This window comes from Gorilla gorilla, chromosome 15 (genome assembly GCF_029281585.2).
Source record: "Gorilla gorilla gorilla isolate KB3781 chromosome 15, NHGRI_mGorGor1-v2.1_pri, whole genome shotgun sequence".
Classification (NCBI taxonomy): Eukaryota; Metazoa; Chordata; class Mammalia; order Primates; family Hominidae; genus Gorilla; species Gorilla gorilla.
In genome coordinates, this window is record NC_073239.2 from 113472982 (window position 1) to 113494539 (window position 21558).

The following is a 21558-nucleotide window of genomic DNA, read 5'->3' on the forward strand; positions in this document are numbered from 1 at the left end:
ATTTCAGAGTATGCATTTGTTTCTTTTTATTTGGTAGGTCTATGTTAACGTAGTTTTTCCTTTTCTTTCTTTGTTTCCTTCCCTTTCCTTCCCCTCCCTCCCTCATTCTCTCCCTCTCTTTCTTCCTTCCTCCCTCCCTCCCTCCCTCCTGGGCTCCTATCTCAAACTCCTGGGCTCAAGCCATCCTCCTGCCTCAGCCTCCTGAGTAGCTAGGACTACGGGCATGTGCCACCAAGCCCAGCTAATTTTTATTTTTCATAGAGATGGGTGTCTTGCTGTGTTGCCCAGGCTGGTCTCAAATTCCTGACCTCAAGTGATTTTCCCCTGCTGTGCCTCCCTAAGCATTGGGATTATATGCATGAGCCATGGTGCCTGGCTCATATATATTCTTTCTTGAATTAGATGGAACACATGTGGTTTTATCTTGACAGAAAGTAGTACTGAGGCTAGATGATGTGCCTACATTTGGAATAAAGTAAATAAAAATTTCCGGCTTGCGTCTGAGTTATTTCCCCATCAAAATGTTAGTGTAATCAATATTTTTTCAAATTAGGCTGAACAAGTCTTGTGCGCGTTTAGAAATCAGGGCCTGTATTCTAATGTTCTAGTGAGAAAGTTAAAGTAGACAGGAGCTTTCCAAGCATTGTTTATTGTGACAATGAAAGCCTAAAGATTTGAGTAAGAAAAAAATGGAAAGATTTAGGAATCTTACAGTGGATACTCTTTGTTTTTTTAATGATCCAAACTGAACTGGTAATGAATTTAATTCCTTGAGAATGGAAAAGAATGCAGAGAAACATATTACTCGCACAAAACAAAAATAGAGGTTTATTGCTTGAAGCTACAAAAGTATAATTTCAGCTTATACTTGACTTAAAAGCTCTCCTTGCTTGAACCAGATCTAGCCTAGACAAAATAAAGTTTTTACACTTTTTCTGGCTTTACTTGTGTTAAAATCATTTATAAAAGCATTCATAATCCCAGGATAATTGTGAAGGACTGTAGTTTATTCAGAAAAACTCATGAAGCAATGAATAACACAAGATAATACAATTACGTTAGGATATGTGGTAAGCGTACTTTGTATTGTGCACTTGAAGATTTAAGAGTAGATCTCAAGTTGCGTGCTCTAATGGCAGAAAACCAGAGGGGTACACAGGGAAACTTTTGGAGGTAATGGATGTGTTTATTACCTTGATTATGCTAATGGAACTACAAGTGTATGCATATGTCCAAACTCACCAAATTATATACATTAATTACGTTCAGTAGTTTTGGTATGTCGGTGATATCTCAATAAAACTGGGGGAAAAAAACCTGTGTCTGATGAACAAGACATGAATTCAGTTACATTTCATGTGTATATTTTAACCTTAGGAGATGCTACATATGATTGGAAAACAGAACATTTTTATTTTGTCTTCAGCAAATGCTTTTTTTTTTTTTTTTTCCTGAGATGGAGTTTTGCTCTGTTGCCCAGGCTGGAGTGCAGTGGCATGATCTTGGCTTACCGCAACCTCCACTTCCTGGGTTAGAGCGATGCTCCTGCCTCAGCCTCCTGAGTAGCTGAGATTATAGCATGCCACCACACCTGGCTAATTTTTGTATTTTTATTAGAAATGGGTTTTCGCCTTCTTGGCTGGGCTGGTCTTTGAACTCCTGGCCTCAAATCATCTGCCCTCCTCGGCCTCCCAAAATTTGCTGGGATTACAAGTGTGAGACACCATGCTTGGTCCAGTCTTCAGCAAATGCTTAATGCTGATGGGGATTAACATTATAGCTTTTGAGTAGCTATGCAACTTAGATTAAAGGGGCAGGAGGAAACGATCTAATGTGAATTAATTTCTGCAAGAGATAAATCTGATTCATATTTATTCAGTAAATGTTATTATAAAATCTGAATTAAAATTAAGACAATATGTAACTAGACCAGGCAACAGTAAATAGATGACACGCAGTCCAGCAGCTAATTAGTAACACGCAGTATGGGCTTCTTGGCATTCTTAGATCTTTCTTGATATCACAAGACAAATTACAGAACAGTCTAGCAGTTGGAGTATAGACCAGAACCCAGTGGATTTGTTCAGTAAAGGTATCATAAGCCTTACTTGCATAGCATTCTTAGATTTAGCACTTTATTGCTTTTTGCTTTTTTTTTTTTTTTTTTTTGAGACGGAGTCTCGCTCTGTCCCCCAGGCTGGAGTGCAGTGGTGCGATCTCAGCTCACTGCAAGCTCCGCCTCCCAGGTTCGCGCCATTCTCCTGCCTCAGCCTCTCCGAGTAGCTGGGACTACAGGCGCCCGCCACTACGCCCAGCTAATTTTTTGTATTTTTAGTAGAGACGGGGTTTCACTGTGGTCTCGATCTCCTGACCTCGTGATCCGCCCACCTCGGCCTCCCAAAGTGCTGGGATTACAAGCGTGAGCCACCGCGCCTGGCCTTTATTGCATATGTAGATTATCACACTTTAACTTAAAGTAGAAATTGTATTTAGAACTTGGTAAAAAAAAGTAGCTGTGGTTGGGCATGGTGGCCCATGCCTGTAATCCCAGCACTTTGGGAGGCCTCACTTGAGCTCAGGAGTTCGAGAGCAGCCTGGCCAACATGGTGAAACCCTGTCTCTACTAAAAATATAAAAATTAGCCGGGTGTGGTGGCATGCACCTGTAGTCCCAGCTACTCGGGAGGCTGAGGCAGGAGAATTGGTGGAACCTGGAAGGTAGAGGTTGCAGTGAGCTGAGATCGTACCACTGTACTCCAGCCTGGGTGACAGAGCGAGACTCCATCTCAAAAAATAAAAAGCTGTGTGTGTAAAATACACTTTTTTTTTTTTTTTTTTTTTTTGGTAGAGACAGGGTTTCAGCATGTTATCCAGGCTGGCCTCAACTCCTGGGCTCAAGCCATTCTCCCACTTCAGCCTCCTGAAGTGCTGGGATTACAGGGGTGAGCCACCACACCTGGCCTATAAACACTTAATTTCTTAAGGAATGGAATTTGGGAGAAATAACCGATCCAGATTTTGGGTGTTTCCTTATTGTGTACTTGGTTTTGTATGTTATTCAACTGTTAGTTTAAAATTATTATGTTGACTTCTTAATTTAATGAAAAAATATTTATGAAAAAAGATTGAGTCAGATTTATTTCCTAAGCATTTAAAGCATGCTATGCCTTTTTACAAATTTGGAACTTATCTTAAAATGGATAAAATAGCTGTGTGTGTGTAAAATAAACCTTTTAGACTAGCATCATTATCGAAGTGTAAATCTCTTAAAAAGATCATCAACAAGCTTAAGGTATATTCACCCTAAGGGAAAGAACTATATTCAGTTCTTTCCCTTCAAATTTGTTTAAGTTTATGCTATTTGCTTCATTATCTATGAACTTCGTTCATTGTAAGCCAGATGCCAGGTTTCATTTGGGGAATGTCTTATATTGGTAAAATAGCATTTCTGTAGCATGTTTATCAATGTTTAAGAAACAGATTTTGGCTTCTTTTCAAGAGGTGAAATTTCTCAGAAGTTTACTATATTCTGAATTAGTGTTTTCTCTAGCAATGTATTTGGTCTGGATTCTAACTTAGATGTTTAAGCAGTGACAGTTAAAATCCTTGGGGCAGGATTTTCTCTTTGGTCACTCGCTTTTGGTCACTTTTTGTCATAAAAATTTTGGGGGTATTGCAGGGAACCAATCATGTTTAGAAATGTGTGTTACTAAATTAGTTTTTCTGGTCATACTGATTTGTTTCAAATTGTATAATTATTTTGGCAGTAATTGTATCCAATTTTATTTATAGTCCAGTTACAACACAGGGATCACAACAAACACAACCGCCACAGAAGCACTATGGCATTACTTCTCCTATCAGCTTAGCAGCCCCCAAGGAGACTGACTGCGTACTTACACAGAAACTAATTGAGACATTGAAACCCTTTGGGGTTTTTGAAGAGGAAGAGGAACTGCAGCGCAGGTAAATAGATATTCTATATTTTTTTAACTCAGAAACTTTTATTAATGTTGACATAAACTAATTTTGAGGCATTCTCTACTTACTTAGAAGGCCAGGGTTATTTGCCCAGATCTATATATCTGTTTTGGAGAAGAGGGATACTTAAGAGAGAAAACTTTTTGTTTTTGAGACAGAGTCTTCCTCGTTACCCAGGCTGGAGTGCAATGGTGTGATCTTGGCTCACCACAGCCTCCGCCTCCTGGGTTCAAGCGATTCTCCTGCCTCAGCCTCTCGAGTAGCTGGGATTATAGGTACCCGCCACCACGCCCGGCTAATTTTTTGTATTTTTAGTAGAGATGGGGTTTCACCATGTTGTGCAGGCTGGTCTCGAACTCCTGAGCCTTGGCCTCCCAAAGTGCTGGGATTACAGGTGTGAGCCACCGTACCTGGCTGAAAACTTTTATTTTCTACATAGAGTTCTCTTCCCTTAATTTTGATGTTATTTTTTTTTTTCTGAAGAATTAATTTTGATTTTTTAATGCTTTTGGTTATTATAGTACTGAATTGCCTGGAGAAAGAGGAATGCCTTACTCAGTGTAACAGTGCCTGTATATATATATATAGCGAGAGAGAGAGAGAGAAAGCGAGAGAGAGCGAGCGAGTGCGCACTAACTACAATATACTGTGCTTCTGATTGCTTAAAAACTCATAATTTAGGAAGAACGCCTATTTAAAACTTTAAGAAATTTAATCAGTAATGATCTGGAATACTTGATTGATAATTGTTTTATCAACAGGATTTTAATTTTGGGAAAACTAAATAACCTGGTAAAAGAGTGGATACGAGAAATCAGTGAAAGCAAGGTAAGGCAACTTTTTTGTATATGAAATAATTTCGTATATAGCCAACTGAACACAGCAAGTGTCTTATATAACCTGTTCTTATTTGAGTGGATTTGGAGTCTTTAATGTGGAGTCAATTTTAGACTATTGATAACAGATTTTACATTATTTTTCTAGTTAATTTGGAAGCAGGAAAAACTGAACTGAGTTAAGCGATTTTTAAAAATAAGTATAGTACTCTTTGTTTGGAACATTTGAAAACTGAAACTCAGTAATCGTAAAGTACTTACACTCTTCACAGAAATAATGGATGTTTCTCTAAAAAGGTGCTTTAAACATATTTGAGACTCTTCTTACCTTTTAAGAAATTCTGCCACAGTTAGTTTTTAAAAAAGATTTTCAGGTATTATTCAAACTGAATATTTATTTATTTATTTTTTATTTATTTATTTTTTTTGAGACAGGGTCTCGCTCTGTCATTCAAGCGGAGTGTAGTGACACCATTATAGTGCACTGTAACCTGAAATTCCTGAGTTCAAGCAATCCTCCTGGCCTCAGCCTCCCAAGTAGCTAGGACTATAGGCATGTCCCTTCACACCTGGCTAATGGTATATGTGGAGTCTTGCTGTGTTGCCCAGACTGATCTCAAACTCCTAGCCTCAAGCAGTCCTCTCATCTTGGCCTCCCAAAGTGCTAGCGTTCCAGGCGTGAGCCACTGCCTGGCCTATTTAGTTTTCTGTAATAACATTCTTTGGGTTTCCTTTTTTCTTTCTTTATTGAGACAGAGTCTCACTCTGTTACCCAGGCTACAGTGCAGTGGTGCCACTGCAACCGCCACCTCCCGGGTTCAAGTGATTCTCATGCCTCAGCCTCCTGAGTAGCTGGAATTGCAGGCGGGCGCCGCCATGCCCAACTATTGTTTTTATTTTTAGTAGAGATGGGGTTTCTCCATGTTGGCCACGCTGGTCTTGAGCTCCTGACCTCAAGTGATCCACCTTCCTTGGCCTCCCAAAGTGCTTGGGATTATAGGCATGAGCCACTGCATCTAGCCTCTTTCTTTCTTTCTTTTTTTTTTTTTTTTTGAGACAGTCTCGCTCAGTTGCCCAGGCTGAAGTACAGTGGCACCATCTTGGTTCACTGCAACCTGTGCCTCCTGCGGCCAACTGATTCTCCTGCCTCAGCCCCTCAAGTAGCTGGGATTACAGGTGTGTGCCACCATACCCAGCTAATTTTGTATTTTAGTAGAGATGGGCTTTTGCCACGTTGACCAGCTGGTCTCAAACTTTTGGTCTCAAGTGATCTGCCCACCTCAGCCTTTCAAAGTGCTGGGATTAACAGGCGTGAGGTACTGTTCTGTCCTCTTTTTTTTTTTTGAGACAGGGTCTCCCTCTTGCCCAGACTGGAGTGCAGTGGCATGATCTTAGCTAACTGTATCCTCCGCCTCCCGGGCTCAGGCAATCCTCCCACCCCAGCCTCCTGAGTAGCTGGGACTATATAGGTGGGCACCACCAAGCCTGGCTAATTTTTTGTAGCGATGGCTTTTCACCATGTTGCCTAGGCTAGTCTCGAACTCCTGGGCTTAAGATATCTACCTGCCTTGGCTTCCCAAAGTGCCAGGATTACAGGGGTGAGCCACTGCCCCAGCCCCTTTGAGTTTCTAACACTTCATTATGAATACTCATACATACAACTCATAAATACATGGCTGGGCTTCTTCTGGTAGAGAAAATGTATTTGTAGAGTTGTGTGTGGAGTTCATTTGACCCATTTAAAAAAATAACATAAATAGTGGTAATTTTTCCAGGGTAGTACAAAATCCGTGTTTAATCTATAATATAACTGAAAGGTTGAAAAGAGAACCAAGGGTAAAGGAAAAATTTCATAGAGCAGGGAGACAGGGTGTCAACTTAAAAGAAAAATTGTAGTCTTTTGGTTTTAATGAAATTTATAGTACTGTTTACTTATGCAATGTATATGTATATTTCAAAATACAAATTAAACTTCAGCAAATGTAGTATTCTAAATTGTGGACTTTACGTACCATGTGTTTCTTACTGATTTTAGTTTCTGATAGAAAATAAGATTTTGTTTTTGGTTTGTTTGACATCTAATACTCTTCTCTTAAAAATGAAAAAAAGATTTTGCAAGTGAAAATGTTTTTCCATGACCTGAATTAAGAAATCTTAATTTTTGGGTTACAATGATGATAATAGGTATAAACATACTAATATCTAAAAATGTAGTTTATAATATACTAGTCAGTAGTCACCAGCCAGGTATTTAAATAAAAATTAAAATTAAACATTCAGATTCTTGACTAAATAAAAATTAAAATTAAACATTCAGATTCTTGACTACACTAGCAACATTTCAGGTGCTCAACAAAAGTGATAACAGTGACAGAATATTTACATCCTTGCAGAAAGTACCATTGGAGAATATTCTTCAAAAGATTGTTATGTCTTAATAGAGAAGTCTGTGGACCAGTGTTTTAAGATAGTTTCTCCTTCACCTCCTTTGTAGGCTACTTGTGCACACGTCTTGCTGGCTAATTTTAAATAACCAGGTCAGCGTTGCCATTGAGGTTTTAAAATATCTAAACATAGGAAGACAAAGGCTTTGCTTACTTTTAAGAAATACAACATTACAGCCGGGCGCAGTGGCTCACGCCTGTAATCCAACACTTTGGGAGGCCAAGGTGGGCTTATCACGAGGTCAGGAGTTCGAGACAAGCCTGACTAACATGGTGAAACCCTGTCTCTACTAAAAATACAAAAATTAGCTGGGCGTGGTAGTGCGCGCCTGTAATCCCAGCTACTCAGGAGGCTGAGGCAGGATAATGGCTTGAACCGAGGAGGCAGAGGTTGCAGTGAGCTGAGATTGCGCCCGTTGCACTCCAGCCTGGGTGACAGAGCGAGACTCTGTCTCAGAAAAAAAAAAAAAAAAAATTACACACATAACTTGTCTATTATTAGTGTCTATAGTGATGGTTAAATATGCTCTTAAAAAACAGGAGTCTCTGACTGTTTAGAACTTGGCTTTAGGGTTTTTTTGGAGTATGAAATAACACTTCATTTTATGTCCTTTTTCTTTTTTTTGAGAGGAAGGGGGGTGGTCTTTTACATGTTTTGGTACTGAATAGATATTTTATTATACTGAGGAGTTAGGTAAAAGGAAATATTGACTAAACACTTCATAAAATTGTTTTTGTTTGGACAGACCTTGTCATTCTTACGAGCAGGGCCATTGAATACTAAACTGTAAAGCTTGGGACTTTACACTAGTGCCAGGGCCAGGAAGGCAGTTTTTGAATGCTTTCTCCCTCTTCCTGATGACGCTACTCTTTCTGAGTAAGAAAAGTAAATTTAGTTGTTTCTAAATTACTTCACTAAAGCCTTTTGGAAATCTAAAAAACTAAGCAATTATTTACCAATATTGGCTTTCTCTTCTCTGCTCTGCTGTCCCTTTCCCCTTCCCGTTCCCCTTCCCCTTCCCGTTCCCCTTCCCCTTCCCTTCTTCCCCTCTTCCCCTCTTCCCCTTCCCCTTCTCTTTTTTTGAGACAGGGTCTGACTGTCGCCCAGGCTAGAGTGCAGTGGCGTGATCATGGCTCACGTAGCCTCGACCTGTAGGACTCAAGCAATCCTCCCACCTTAGCCACCTGATTAGCTGGGACTATATGTGCATGCCACCATGCCCAGCTAATTTTTAAAACATTTTTTGTAGAGACGGGGTTTCACATGTTGCCGAAGCTGGTCTCAATCTGGGCTCAAGCAATTGGCCTGTCTCACCCTCCCAAAGTGTTGGGATTATAGGCGTGAGCCACTGTGTGTGGCTACTATTGGCTTTCAAGTCACTTTTGATATGATAAAAAAATACTCTAATATGTTGTGGGATATTTGGTAAAAATCGTTGAATATAATCTTTTTCTTTAAAGCAATCAGAATATGTTTTTATTATACTCTAAATTGGTGATTCATTTTATATACAGCATCTTTGTCATGAATAAAGTCCCTGATTCTAACGTGCTCCTGTGGGATTACGTGATCTTCTCAATCACAGTCTTCTTTATAGTAGTTTCTAGAAATAGGGCAAGAATCTAACAATAAAGAATAAACCTCTTTAAAAGTTGAAAATTGTTTGAATTTCAAATATGATTGATCTGAGGGGCTGGTATTTTTTAAGAACTTTTGTAGACTTTGAATACCCTTTATATAAATTTACACTGTAATCTTTCTTGGATCCACTCCCTCACCCCAGTATAGTATCATTTGAATAGTTTCCCTTGTGCTCCACTGGCAAAATAACCATTTTTTGTTTCAACAGAATCTTCCACAATCTGTAATTGAAAATGTTGGAGGAAAAATTTTTACATTTGGATCTTACAGATTAGGAGTGCATACAAAAGGTAAGTATTATTTCATTTTTCTTAGAAAGGGACCCTTTAGTTCTTAAAAATTATGACATACCCGTCTCAGTTACTTGTGTATCATATAGCTTAGGCTTGCATGGAAGAGAGAGTGCTTTGAGGAGTCTAAATTTTTCAGTAAGAAAGATGTAAAATAATGCTGACTTCTATATCGCCACTGTCCAAAAGTATTATTAAGATTAAATGAAATTAGCTTAGTGTGGTGACTCATATCTGTAATCCTAGAACTTTGGGAGGCCGAGGCAGGTGGATTGCTTGAGCCCAGGGAGGTCAAGGCTGCAGTGAGCTGTGATTGCATTGCTACACTTCAGCCTGGGTGACAGAACAAGACCCCGTCTCAAGAAAAAGTAAATAAATAAATTAAAAACTCAGAGTTTCAGTAGAGGTAGCCACATTTTATCTGTTCAGTAGCCACATATGGCTAGTCGTTACTGCATTGGAAAGTACAGATACAGAGTAGTTTTCTGTTGGAGAGCTCTTTTGTACAGTGCTGCTATCTGCATATATATCATTTTCCCTCACCAGAAGAGTATCACTCTGGAAATAGAACAAAAATGAATTCTAGCTTTTAAGAAAACTCATGGATGCCCCCCGCTAATACCTTTATAGACAAATTATAAAATATAGCTAAGCAAAAGCAAACCCCAAAAATGTGTATTCATAGCCAATGATAATCAGTTAATAGTTTATACTTGTAGTTATTTCCTCTATGCAAATAAATACACAATAAAAATGTTACCACGGCAAAGAACATTTATTGAGCTTCTTTTCTTTCACTGAGTACTGAGATCTTCGTTATCTTATTTAGTTCTTCAAGTACTGTTATTCTCACATAACAAACAGGAGCCTGAGACTAAAAGAGGCAATAAAGCTTGAACAGTTTTTCTCAACCTTCTACTGGCAGAGTAGGTACAACTCAGGCATCCCGAGGCTGTACTGTCTTTGGGTCTTGCTCTGTTGCACAGGCTGGATGCAGTGGCACAGTCTTGGCTTACTGCACCTTCCACCTCCTGGGCTCAAGTGATTTTCAGGCCTCAGCCACCTGAGTAGCTGGGACTACAGGCACACGCCACCATGCCTGGCTAATTTTTAAATTTTATTTTGGTAGAGACAGGGTTTTCCCGTGTTGTCCAGCTGGTCTCGAACTCCTGGGCTCAAGCCATCCACTTGCCTCGGCCTCCCAGAGTGCTGGGATTACAGGCATGAGCCACCACGCCCAGCTGAGGCTGTATTCTTTAACCATGAACTGTATCTGCCAAGATAGTGTTGTCTGTTTTCTAGTATCCTTTCCTCTCTCCATCTCCCATCACTCTGTCCCATTAGTACATTACTTTTGATATATCCTGTGTGCTGTACACCGTTCTTCCTGTTCTAATAAATAGCTTTCAGAGTCATACCTCAGCATCTTGTCTTTTAGGAAAATGACTGTTGACCTGATTCCACATTAATCTCTCCCTTTGATGACCCCAATTGATTTTAATTCTCCTTTTTAAAATTCTGCCTATGTACTCAGCGCTGGCCTCTTATCAAGCACTGAATTAATGACAAATATTTTACCATTGTCTACTTCTTTGGATTCTTCTGCTTGAAGTTTATTTTGTAGGTCCCATTTAGGGGCCTGGTAGAGAACCTATAAGCACCAAATACATAGTACATAGAGGAAAACTATTTTTGTTTAACCAATGAACATGGCTATGACTAATGACATCAAGATGTTGGGTGTATGTTTGAATAATTCCCTCTCCACCATGAAAGTACTTGCTGAGCCGTCTTTCTTTGGGCTCCCAGTTTACTTGGGCCACTATAAATAGAGGATGCTGCAGGATCAAAATATACCACATCAATTAAAATCATGTTTGTCCTCCATTGACTGGTAATTTTAAGTAAGGGGTGGAACATTTTTAGAAGCTCACCAGTATGTTAAACAGATTCTCAACATCAAATACTACCATGATAGGATGCAAAATAATTTTCTTGTAATATTAATTAGTGGTTGATGGGCTTAATTTTTTTTAGGTGCTGATATTGATGCGTTGTGTGTTGCACCAAGACATGTTGATCGAAGTGACTTTTTCACCTCATTCTATGATAAGTTGAAATTACAGGAAGAAGTAAAAGATTTAAGAGTGCGTAAATGTTCGGGGTGAAATGGGATGAGTTATGAACATTTATTTTGTCAGTTGAGTGAATTTTATGATATAGCCATCATTTATTGAGTTCTTGCAATTTGCCAAACCTTTCTAAGCACTTGGCATATGTGTTTGTGTTTTATTCTTTACAGCAAGCCTAAAATTATAAACTCATTTACAGATTAGGAAATTGAGGCAAACAAAATAAATATGAAATAATCTGGCCACAATCATACATCTGATGAGTGGGTGAAGTAAAATATTTGAACCTTGATTTCTGATCTGTCTGATTGAACAGCCCAGTCTTAAAGCTAGCTATTTTTGTGTCAGGTGTTTTGCTAAAGTACTAAAACTAGTAGAGGCTTAAAATGTAGTTTCAGAGACCCTAAACTTGTTTACTTTCCTTATAGGCTGTTGAAGAGGCATTCGTACCAGTTATTAAACTCTGTTTTGATGGGATAGAGGTAAGGTATAGTTCAAATTGACAGTTCTTGCTATGTGCTGTCACTAATTTTGATTGATATAGGTTAAAAACTTGGTTTAAAGTTTATAATTAGTGAGTTGGTTGTGATATTAATAACAATTAAGGCTTTTAAATGGAAGTGACTGCCTATTCTTGTAGAATATACCATTTTAAATCTTTTTAAAAATACCAAGTGAAATTTGGAGCTAAAACAGAAGTAATGAAACCTTAAGATTGAAATGCTATTACAAAAAAGTTTTTTTGGTAGCTTTTCCATATGCCAGTTTTGTGTGCTTTTAGTCTCATGAAGGCAGTAGCATAATGTGTTTTTGCAAGTAACGCTTTGCTTTGACTTCATTTAAAAATTGGGAGAAAAGTGTGAGTGCTGAAATATCTTCCGATAGGGGAGGATTTATGGACTCAAATTCTTGAGATGATGTTCATTTCTCCTTGCTGCTTTCGGTTGTGTAATTAAAGTGATGAGAATAAAGTTGACAGTGAGGCAACTTTAGTAATTCATTACTTTTTCTGTACAGAATGGTACTGGAAAGTCACAGATAATAAAGTGAAGATTGTAACATTTTGGAAACTGTAAGAGAAATAATTTATTGAAGCTGGGCACAGTGATGTGCACCTATCAGGAAGCTGCTACAGGAGGATCTCTTGAGCCCAGGAGCTTAAATCTAGCCTGGCAATGTAGCGAGACTTAATCTCTTTAAAAAATAAAAAAGATAATTCACTGTTGTACTATTTTGCAAAAAAATGGCTGCATCTAAGGTTGCTGCATAAGACGCTCAACTCTGTATTTTATGAAAAGTCAAGTGACTGACCTTAATAAGTAGACATAAAATGTTAAATTTGGTAAAGGATTATCAAGTTCATGTAGTTTTGATTTACTGTCAGTGTTTTAAGTAAACATAAAAATAATCTGTAATATAAAGTATAAGTTGATGCCTCATTTTCCTAAAAAGAATATTACTGACAAAGAGGACATTTTTTTGGAAGGAGACCTGACCTAACTTTGTAAACTTTACAGGATCAAGATGGAAAGTTAGATGGCTACTTAAAGCATTTAATGTGTTAATTTTCTATTATACATGCTGTATTAAAAAATAATATTTTAGGAACATAATATTTTAGGAAATTTAGTAATCATTTTCACATTTCAATATTTTTTGAAGTAATTCCATCCTTTAAAAAATGTGTCAGTATTATTACTGAGTTGCTTTTTCAGTTACCTAGTTTTATGAGCCTATAATCTTTATTTCTGTCCAAATTGGGGGAGACTTTGAAATCTGTTCTTTTTCATTGAACAGTTATCCTAGACCACAAGTACTTATTTGTGTAACAGTACAATTTTTTTTCTGTAGGTATGTTTAAATGATATTTTAAAATGTGCTCCTAAAATACTGCTTTTTGAAAAGTGATCTAGTAGCCAGGCACGGTGGCTCATGCCTGTAATCCCAGCACTTTGGGAGGCCGAGGTAGGTGGATCACGAGGTCAGGAGATCAAGACCGTCCTGGCCAACACGGTGAAACCCTGTCTGTACTAAAAATAGAAAAAATTAGCCAGGCATGGTGGCGTGTGCCTGTAGTCCCAGCTACTTAGGAGACTGAGGCAGGAGAATCACTTGAACCCGGGAAGTGGAGGTTGCAGTGAGCCAAGATCCTGCCAGTGCACTCCAGCCTGGGCGACAGAGCAAGACTCTGTCTAAAACAAAAAAACAAACAAACAAAAAAAAAGTGATCTTATAAAAGGCTTGTTTACAGCAACATCCACATTTTTGGAAACATGAAATCATACCCTCAGGGATAACTACCAAAGCTGTGCTGTTTCTTTGCACTCTCACCTTTCCTTTAGAAAAGAAACAATTTTGTCAGCGGAATTCTATGTCTTCAAAATTAGCCTTAACTCTGGTTGTTTTAGGCTGTACTTTCCCCAGTGTTTTTGTTTTACTTAAAACTCAGTTGGAAAAACATACTGTAGTACTATAGACATAAAAGTTCTCAGATATAATGGGATCTCTTTATTGAGAATTATTTTTGGCTAAATGTAAGGATGTTTGCCTTATATTTGAGTACTATTAAGTTCTCATGTATAATGAGATCTCCCCTTATTGAGAGGTATTTTTGGCTGAATATAAGGCTATTTGCCTAAATTTGGGTACTTTTTAGTATGTAATCAATTTATAATTCATATAGATGAAGAGCTAAACAGTTAACTTTAATTTAGCATATGTATTTAGTAGACTTACTATATCCAGTAGATGCATTTAACAGACTTAATACATCAAACTTGATAATTGTGATTAAACTGACAACCAGGTATTTGTACATTTCCATTTCTGTTTTTAAAATATTGCCATGTTTTTTTTTTTTTTTTTTTTTTTCTGAGCCAGGGTCTTACTTTACCCAGGCTAGAGGCAGTGTTGCAATCACAGTTCACTGTAGCCTCAACCTCCTGGGCTCAAGGGATCCTCCTACCTCAGCCCCCCAAGTAGGTGGGACTACAGGCGCTTGTCACCATGCCTGGCTAATTTTTAATTTTTTTTGTAGAGATGGAATCTCACTATGTTGTCTAGGCTGATCTCGAAGACAGCCTCAAGCAGTCTTCCTGCCTTGGCTCCCAAAGTGCTGGGACTACCGGCGGGAGCCACTACCCCCAGCCTATATTGCCATGTTTTAAAATTATCTAATTAAAATACCTATGATACGAAATAATATAGTTTGGACTTTTGGAGGGACATTGTCGTGTTCATAGATAATGAAAGGATCCTGGCTTTAAGGAAAATAAGGTTTTTGTTTTGCTGTTTTGAGTCACGGTTTTACTCCTGTCACCCAGGCTGGAGTGCGGTGGCACGGTTTTGACTTACCGCAACCTCCGCCTCCCAGGCTCAAATGATTTTTCTGCCTCAGCCTCCCACAGGTGCATGGGAGGTCCACACCTGAGACCACAGGTGCGTGCCACTACACCTGGCTAATTTTTTTGTATTTTTTGTTTTTGTTTTTGTTTTTGAGATGGAGTCTTGCTCTGTCACCCAGGCTGTAGTGCAGTGGTGCGGTCTCGGCTCACTGCAGTTTTGCCTCCTGGGTTCACACCATTATCCTGCCTCAGCCTCCCCAGTAACTGGGACTACAGGTGCCCGCCACCATGCCCGGCTAATTTTTTTGTATTTTTAGTAGAGATGGGGTTCACCGTGTTAGCCAGGATGGTCTCGATCTCCTGATCTCGTGATCCGCCTGCCCAGGCCTCCCAAAGTGCTGGGATTACAGGTGTGAGCCACTGTGCCAGGCCTGTATTTTTTTTTATAGAGACAGGGTTTCGCCATGTTGCCCAGGCTGGTCTTGCTCAAGTGTTCCACCTGCCTCAGCCTCCCAGAGTGCTGGGATTTTTTGTTTGTTTGTTTTTTCATAGAAATGCCTTAAAAGTAGTTTGACAGATATGGAATGTTGTTTTGTTTGTGTTTCAGATTGATATTTTGTTTGCAAGATTAGCACTGCAGACAATTCCAGAAGATTTGGATCTACGAGATGACAGTCTGCTAAAAAATTTAGATATAAGATGTATAAGAAGTCTTAACGGTATGAGAAAGCCTACTTCCTTTTGTGTACTTCAGTTTTTGTCAGATATTAGTTATTTTTACACAAGTTTTGTATTGAAGCTTTTTATAGCTATATTGTTAACACAGTAGTGAGTTAAATAAAATGAACTTTGCCTAATAAACTACAGAAGAGTATGTAGTAGTTTATTTCACTCTACAGTATTTTATACACTATATTTCTTCTGTCATTAATGGTATACTCAGGACACTTAAAAAGACCATCTGACTTTTGTACTCTGTTGCTAGTGATTTAGGTTTCATGGCCTAACCCAAATTAATTTTGATCCTGTTATTCTTTAGTAATGCTTTCAGCATTGCTGAGATCAGAAGGACTACTTTGGTACAATTTTATATTAGCATAGCTTGTTACTGTGCTCTTGAAGAGCAGTTCTTGGAAACTTTAGTGGATTAAGTCTTCCTCAGTATATGTGGGAAGTTTTAATTGTGAATCTGAAGTTCAAATTGGGGCAGGTTACAGTTTACTTTGGTTTCTTTGGTCAGTGCTTACAATAGGAGATAAATGCTTTAGATTTTTTCCCCCTCTTTATTGAATTAGCTTTACTGGTTCTACCAAATAAAAATTTATGTTTACTTTTAACTTCAATCTCAGAAAATTTGGAAGCATTACCATTAAACTTTTGATGATTTAATGTTCTGTTTTGTTTTGTTTTGTTTTGTTTTGTGTGTGTGTGTGTGTTTTTTTTTTTACCCCTATTAATTAGGTTGCAGGGTAACCGATGAAATTTTACATCTAGTACCAAACATTGACAACTTCAGGTTAACTCTGAGAGCTATCAAACTATGGGCCAAACGTGAGTTCAGAATTTGTTGGCTAGCTTATTAAAAATGTTCAAACTTTTGTTCAACACTAACTTTATCTTTTTGCTTTTCCCTTATCAACAGGCCACAACATCTATTCCAATATATTAGGTTTCCTCGGTGGTGTTTCCTGGGCTATGCTAGTAGCAAGAACTTGCCAGCTTTATCCAAATGCAATAGCATCAACTCTTGTACATAAATTTTTCTTGGTATTTTCTAAATGGTATGTGTTTAGATTATATTAAAATAAAATTGATTGTAGACACTGAAGTTTAGTCTTATTTCTATGACATTTCTCAGCTTGGTTTCAGATTCAAATTTTAGTTCATGATGTAGTCATGTAGGCAGCCTTGGAGATCACATTGTATATAAAATGGCAAACTGAAACTATTTTTTTTCCCTAGTTTGGCCAGGATAGTAAGGCAGATTCTATTTGTACTTCCTTGCATAAACTTACCCTCTGAATAAACTCTGAATTTTAGCAGCTAAGATCCAATTTATTGATAGGTTGGGAAATCAGTTACTATACTTTTGGATAAAACTTGTACACACTACCTCTTTCACTCTTTTAATTCTCTATCTATAGGCCATTAGTTTCTTGTGATTGTTTTTTTTTCTTTTTGCTTTCAGCATTTATTTGGCCTAATATTAAAGATACGAATTTTCATAAGAAGCTTTTAAAGAATAAATTAACATTAAGTGCTTCGGGACAAAAAAGGAATTTGAGATTAGTCATTAACCCAGATTTTTTTTTTTTTTAAGTTTCTTCATTTCATTTCCACATATGTCAACTATGATTTAAGAAAAAGTAGAATAAAAGATTACTGCCATTTTATATTAATTGCCTTGGCCCAAAAGGTGAGGGTTCTTGGTTTTTAATCAAATTAAGATAAATCGTCCATTCCTGTTCTTATGAACTCCTGCTCCTCCCTCTGCAAAAGAGATGTTTTTTTCTAGTAATTTTATAAAAATTAGTTATTTGAGACAATTTAGAACTGTGTTCAAGTGGAGGAAAAATAAAAAAAAATTAGAACCATGCCACACTTTTCAGTACACATTCTGGCTATTTTGGGATTTAGTAGCACTTATAATCAGGTGTGATAAGATTAAAGAATGTCAGAATTTCTTTTTTTTTTTGTTTTTTTTTTTTGTTTGAGACGGAGTCTCACTCTTTCGCCCAGGCTGGAGTGCAGTGGCACGATCTTGGCTCACTGCAAGCTCTGCCTCCTGGATTCATGCTATTCTCCTGCCTTAGTCTCCTGAGTAGCTGGGACTACAAGCGCCTGCCACCACGCCTGGCTAATTTTTGTATTTTTAGTAGAGACGGGGTTTCACTGTGTTAGCCAGGATGGTCTCGATCTGACCTCATAATCCGCCCGCCTCGGCCTCCCATAGTGCTGGGATTACAGGCGTGAGCCACCACGTCCGGCCGTCAGAATTTCTTTTAATGCTACACATATATAAGCAAATAATGTTTTTAAGAAGCTAACCTTGATGTTAAGAGTGGCAGGTGTTCTCCAGTTTTTACCTCTTTCATATGGGACCAAAGTAGCTAGTTTATGGAACACATATGAAAATGTGTTTATGCCACCAAGTTTTACTACTACACTTGTCTTACCACTTTTAAGTCATGAATTCTATAATTATTCATACCCCTTTGCCTGTGATCAGAAGTAACTTTTATAATTATCAGTTGACTTTGGATGGAACTAGTATAAAGGCAGGAATTTTGTCTTTCAGTGGAGATTTATTCTGTTCAAGGTTGAAGTGGACACATCATTATCTTGGGATGGTACTTCTTTATTTAAATAGTCCTTTAAAGTTCTTTGAGTGGCAGAGAACGTTTTTGGTTTCAGTCTGAGAAGGCTACCAAATGGTTTAAGTTCATTTCATAGTTAGGAGAAAAAGATTTTGAGTAGTCTAATGTCATCAGAAAGGATTAAAACGTTGTATGTACCAAGAAGGCAGAATGAAGAAGGATCACATTCACAAATGCTGTATGTTTAACAAAATACGTTTAGATGGTAATATCCAGTAGTCTTATCAAGTGCTACAATCTTTTTAAACAGGGAATGGCCAAATCCAGTGCTATTGAAACAGCCTGAAGAATGCAATCTTAATTTGCCTGTATGGGACCCAAGGGTTAGTGTATTATTTTTTCCCCTACCAATTCACACTGTGCAATAACAAGTAAAAATCATCTGCATAAACTCCAGGGAGACTTCCAGCCTTTTACTTATGAATGGTCATGTCCGTATTACACTTTCTTTTAGATAACCTCAACTATAATTGTCCTCAACTATAATTGATGTGAGAAGCATAATTATGTACCCTGTAAACCACATTTAATTGTACATAGTTTTTAATACAGATTTTACTAACATTTTAATTTATTCTATATAGAACTACCTTGTAAGTCAAAGTTGTGTGGGCATTTGTGCTTTAAAAAAAATAAAAGGATACTAAAAATCCCTGTATTTTTTATTTTATCTAAGTATTATGCTAAAGTTGGGTTGTTATAGGAAAGCTGTTACTTAATGTTTACATGTGGCATATAACTTCTAAGCAGTTTCACTTTAATTACCATGATGTAATTGTAAAAAAAATTGGTTTAGATATTTTAGAGATTATAAAAACATGGTTGGGCTAAAGAAGACCTTCCATTCTGTTTCTTGGGAAGTTACAACATTTACCGCTTACTCATTTTAAATGTTAACAACATGCACTTTATAAACTGATAAAAGAAATTTAGGTTTGAATAAGATTTCCTAAGTTTATGAAATCCTTTTTTTCTAAATTATTACAATATCAAAAATTTTAAATTCTGTTGAATTACATCAAGCTATGCATTTTCAGGTTTTCCGCTCAAGGCATTTACTTTTAGAGGATGTGAATTTACAACTTACTTTGTGGAAATGTGCCACTTACTGATATACAGATTTAAAATTAACAGTATATCATTTCATTATCTCCTAACATATCAACATGGATAATGTAGTTTCACCGCGTGTTAATAAGCTTGAACTCCTTAATAGTTTAAGGGTATATTAAGAACTTAAGTTTCTATCTTGTTGAAAATTAGCTTACAAAACATTGTAGCATGACATGTCTCTAAAGGTAATTGTATGTGCATCCCCATTTCTGTTGTTGAATAAAGAAAAACTAAACATCAATAGATTCCCAAGCAGAACTTTTTTGTTGTTGTTCAGCAGGCACACTTTCTAGTAAGGTTGCCAAAATCCAAATTGAAGCAGATCATTAGTTTAGATGAAATCTTTGATTCTGTAAAAAATTCCTATAAAAACAATGTCTCTCTACATGGTTTTTCTTTCTCAACTCCAGCTATGAATGAAATAAAAAATATAATCATTGGTTCAGTTTAACAAGGGGTAAAAAGCCCAAGTATCTGTTGCATATGTACTTGAAGAAACTGATTGGCTGTTGTTGTATGTAGGTAAACCCCAGTGATAGGTACCATCTTATGCCTATAATTACACCAGCATACCCACAACAGAACTCCACGTACAATGTGTCCGTTTCAACACGGATGGTCATGGTTGAGGAGTTTAAACAAGGTAAGTGTTTATCCTTATGCTCTGATTTATACAGGAAGGATTTACATACCATTGTAGACCCAGTAGTCAGCTGTGCAACTTAAATTGAAGAAGGATTCACTGAAGTGGATTTTGGTGTTCATTTATTTATTACAGTATATATTTGAGAACTGACTTCAAAAAATTAATTCCTTTTAGGCAATTTGTTTTTTATAACAAGTTGGAAGATTAACCAACAGTTAAAACCAGCAGGCTGGTTTAGTTGCATACTATTGCCTTGTAAAATTATAAATGATAACAGTTTGTCTACACTGGTTGAAATGAGAGATGTTTAGCAGGCTGTATACTCCTGGGAAAGAACTTTGAGCAGGAATGGGGCCAAACCACCCAATTACATTCCATTATTTTGGAGGAACCTTTTAACTTTTGAACCCTAGTTGTACTGTTAATTTGAAGGTATAGCTACTACCAAATAGTCTTTGAGAGAAATAACTGGAACAAGATTGGTTTGACTGAAAACAGTAAAGGAAATAGAATCAGCTGTCTGACTACTAGCTTTAAATTTAGACGTTTAAAATTCCTGAATATTTTACACTTTAGTTTCATCTTTAGTCTAAAGAGGCCCATCAAGGGAAGATGCCTCTATCCCTTTAGAAACAACAGGGAAACTTGGTTTTAGAAAGGCAAGAAACAAAGTATATTGGAAAGTTTTCCTTCTCGGGTAACTGGAGTGTTTAAGAAAGAAGGTCATTCTATGAGCATGGCATTTTAGAATAATTGTACTTTACCAGAAACCTGGTTCTCAAAAAATCTTCCAGCTTTTTAAAAAAAATGTGTATATATATAAGAGTATGCTCTAAAATCATAAGCTAAAACTATATATGTTAAAATTCTGGTTTTAGGATTATAGTGAGTGCATGTAGTATGATTAAGATTATTTAAAATTCTAGATTGTAGACTGAAGTATGCAAACATTTTAATATGTTTTTAATTTAGGTCTTGCTATCACAGATGAAATTTTGCTGAGTAAGGCAGAGTGGTCCAAACTTTTTGAAGCTCCAAACTTCTTTCAAAAGTACAAGTATGTATTTTAAGGCATGTCGGACATGTTGCTCTCTTAAGTAATGGTTTAATGGTAGCACATTATGACATTTCTTCTTGCTGGACTAATGTTATTGGAAGAATTTTCTTTCCTGTCACAAGGACATACTGTTTTAGTGAACTCCTTAGTTTTTTTTTGGTTGAGGTAATGAATGTGAAGCCCCTTTGATTTTTCTGCCCGATCTAACTGAACTCCTGCTACATTTGTAGCAACATAAGTTCTGTAGGCATACATCAGTCATGACAAAAACAGTACATCTGTATACAGTGGCAAGTGGATGCACCCTGAAAAATCTGTAGTTAATAATTCTCTGCTAAGAAACAGTATTTTTATCTAATTCTGGAAACTCGTTTATTGCTAGGAATCTTTAAAACAAAGACAAAGCTAATAAAATGTCAATATATAGCCAATTAAATGTTTTCAATAGTTACAGCACATTATTGGCCTGCCATTTTCCCCCAATGTTATAGCCCCTTCAAATATTTCTACAGCTAGCTTTCATGAATCTAAGTGGGTGTTAATCATTTTAATTAATGGTTTAAATATAATGGTTTAATACCTTAGTACAGGTTAAAAGCTTCATTAATTGTGTTAGTTTTGATGAAAAATGTAAGTTATAATCTTATTTAAAAAAACAGACAAACCACGGACTTGCACTTTTATTTGCCCTGGGCTG

General features: G+C 37.2%; 1 protein-coding gene across 3 annotated transcripts in view; it reads left to right on the forward strand.

Moving 5' to 3' along the window:
• Positions 1–21558, forward strand: part of PAPOLA (poly(A) polymerase alpha) — a 64568-nt gene that overhangs the window by 13658 nt on the left and 29352 nt on the right. For all 3 annotated transcript variants that reach the window (XM_004055667.5, XM_055361899.2, XM_031001604.3), the window contains exons 2-12: positions 3792–3965; positions 4742–4808; positions 9111–9192; positions 11230–11339; positions 11753–11806; positions 15276–15387; positions 16130–16219; positions 16311–16449; positions 18296–18368; positions 19681–19801; positions 20777–20861. In XM_004055667.5, the coding sequence (XP_004055715.1) occupies positions 3792–3965; positions 4742–4808; positions 9111–9192; positions 11230–11339; positions 11753–11806; positions 15276–15387; positions 16130–16219; positions 16311–16449; positions 18296–18368; positions 19681–19801; positions 20777–20861 (1107 nt within the window). The remainder of the gene's footprint in view (positions 1–3791; positions 3966–4741; positions 4809–9110; positions 9193–11229; positions 11340–11752; positions 11807–15275; positions 15388–16129; positions 16220–16310; positions 16450–18295; positions 18369–19680; positions 19802–20776; positions 20862–21558) is intronic.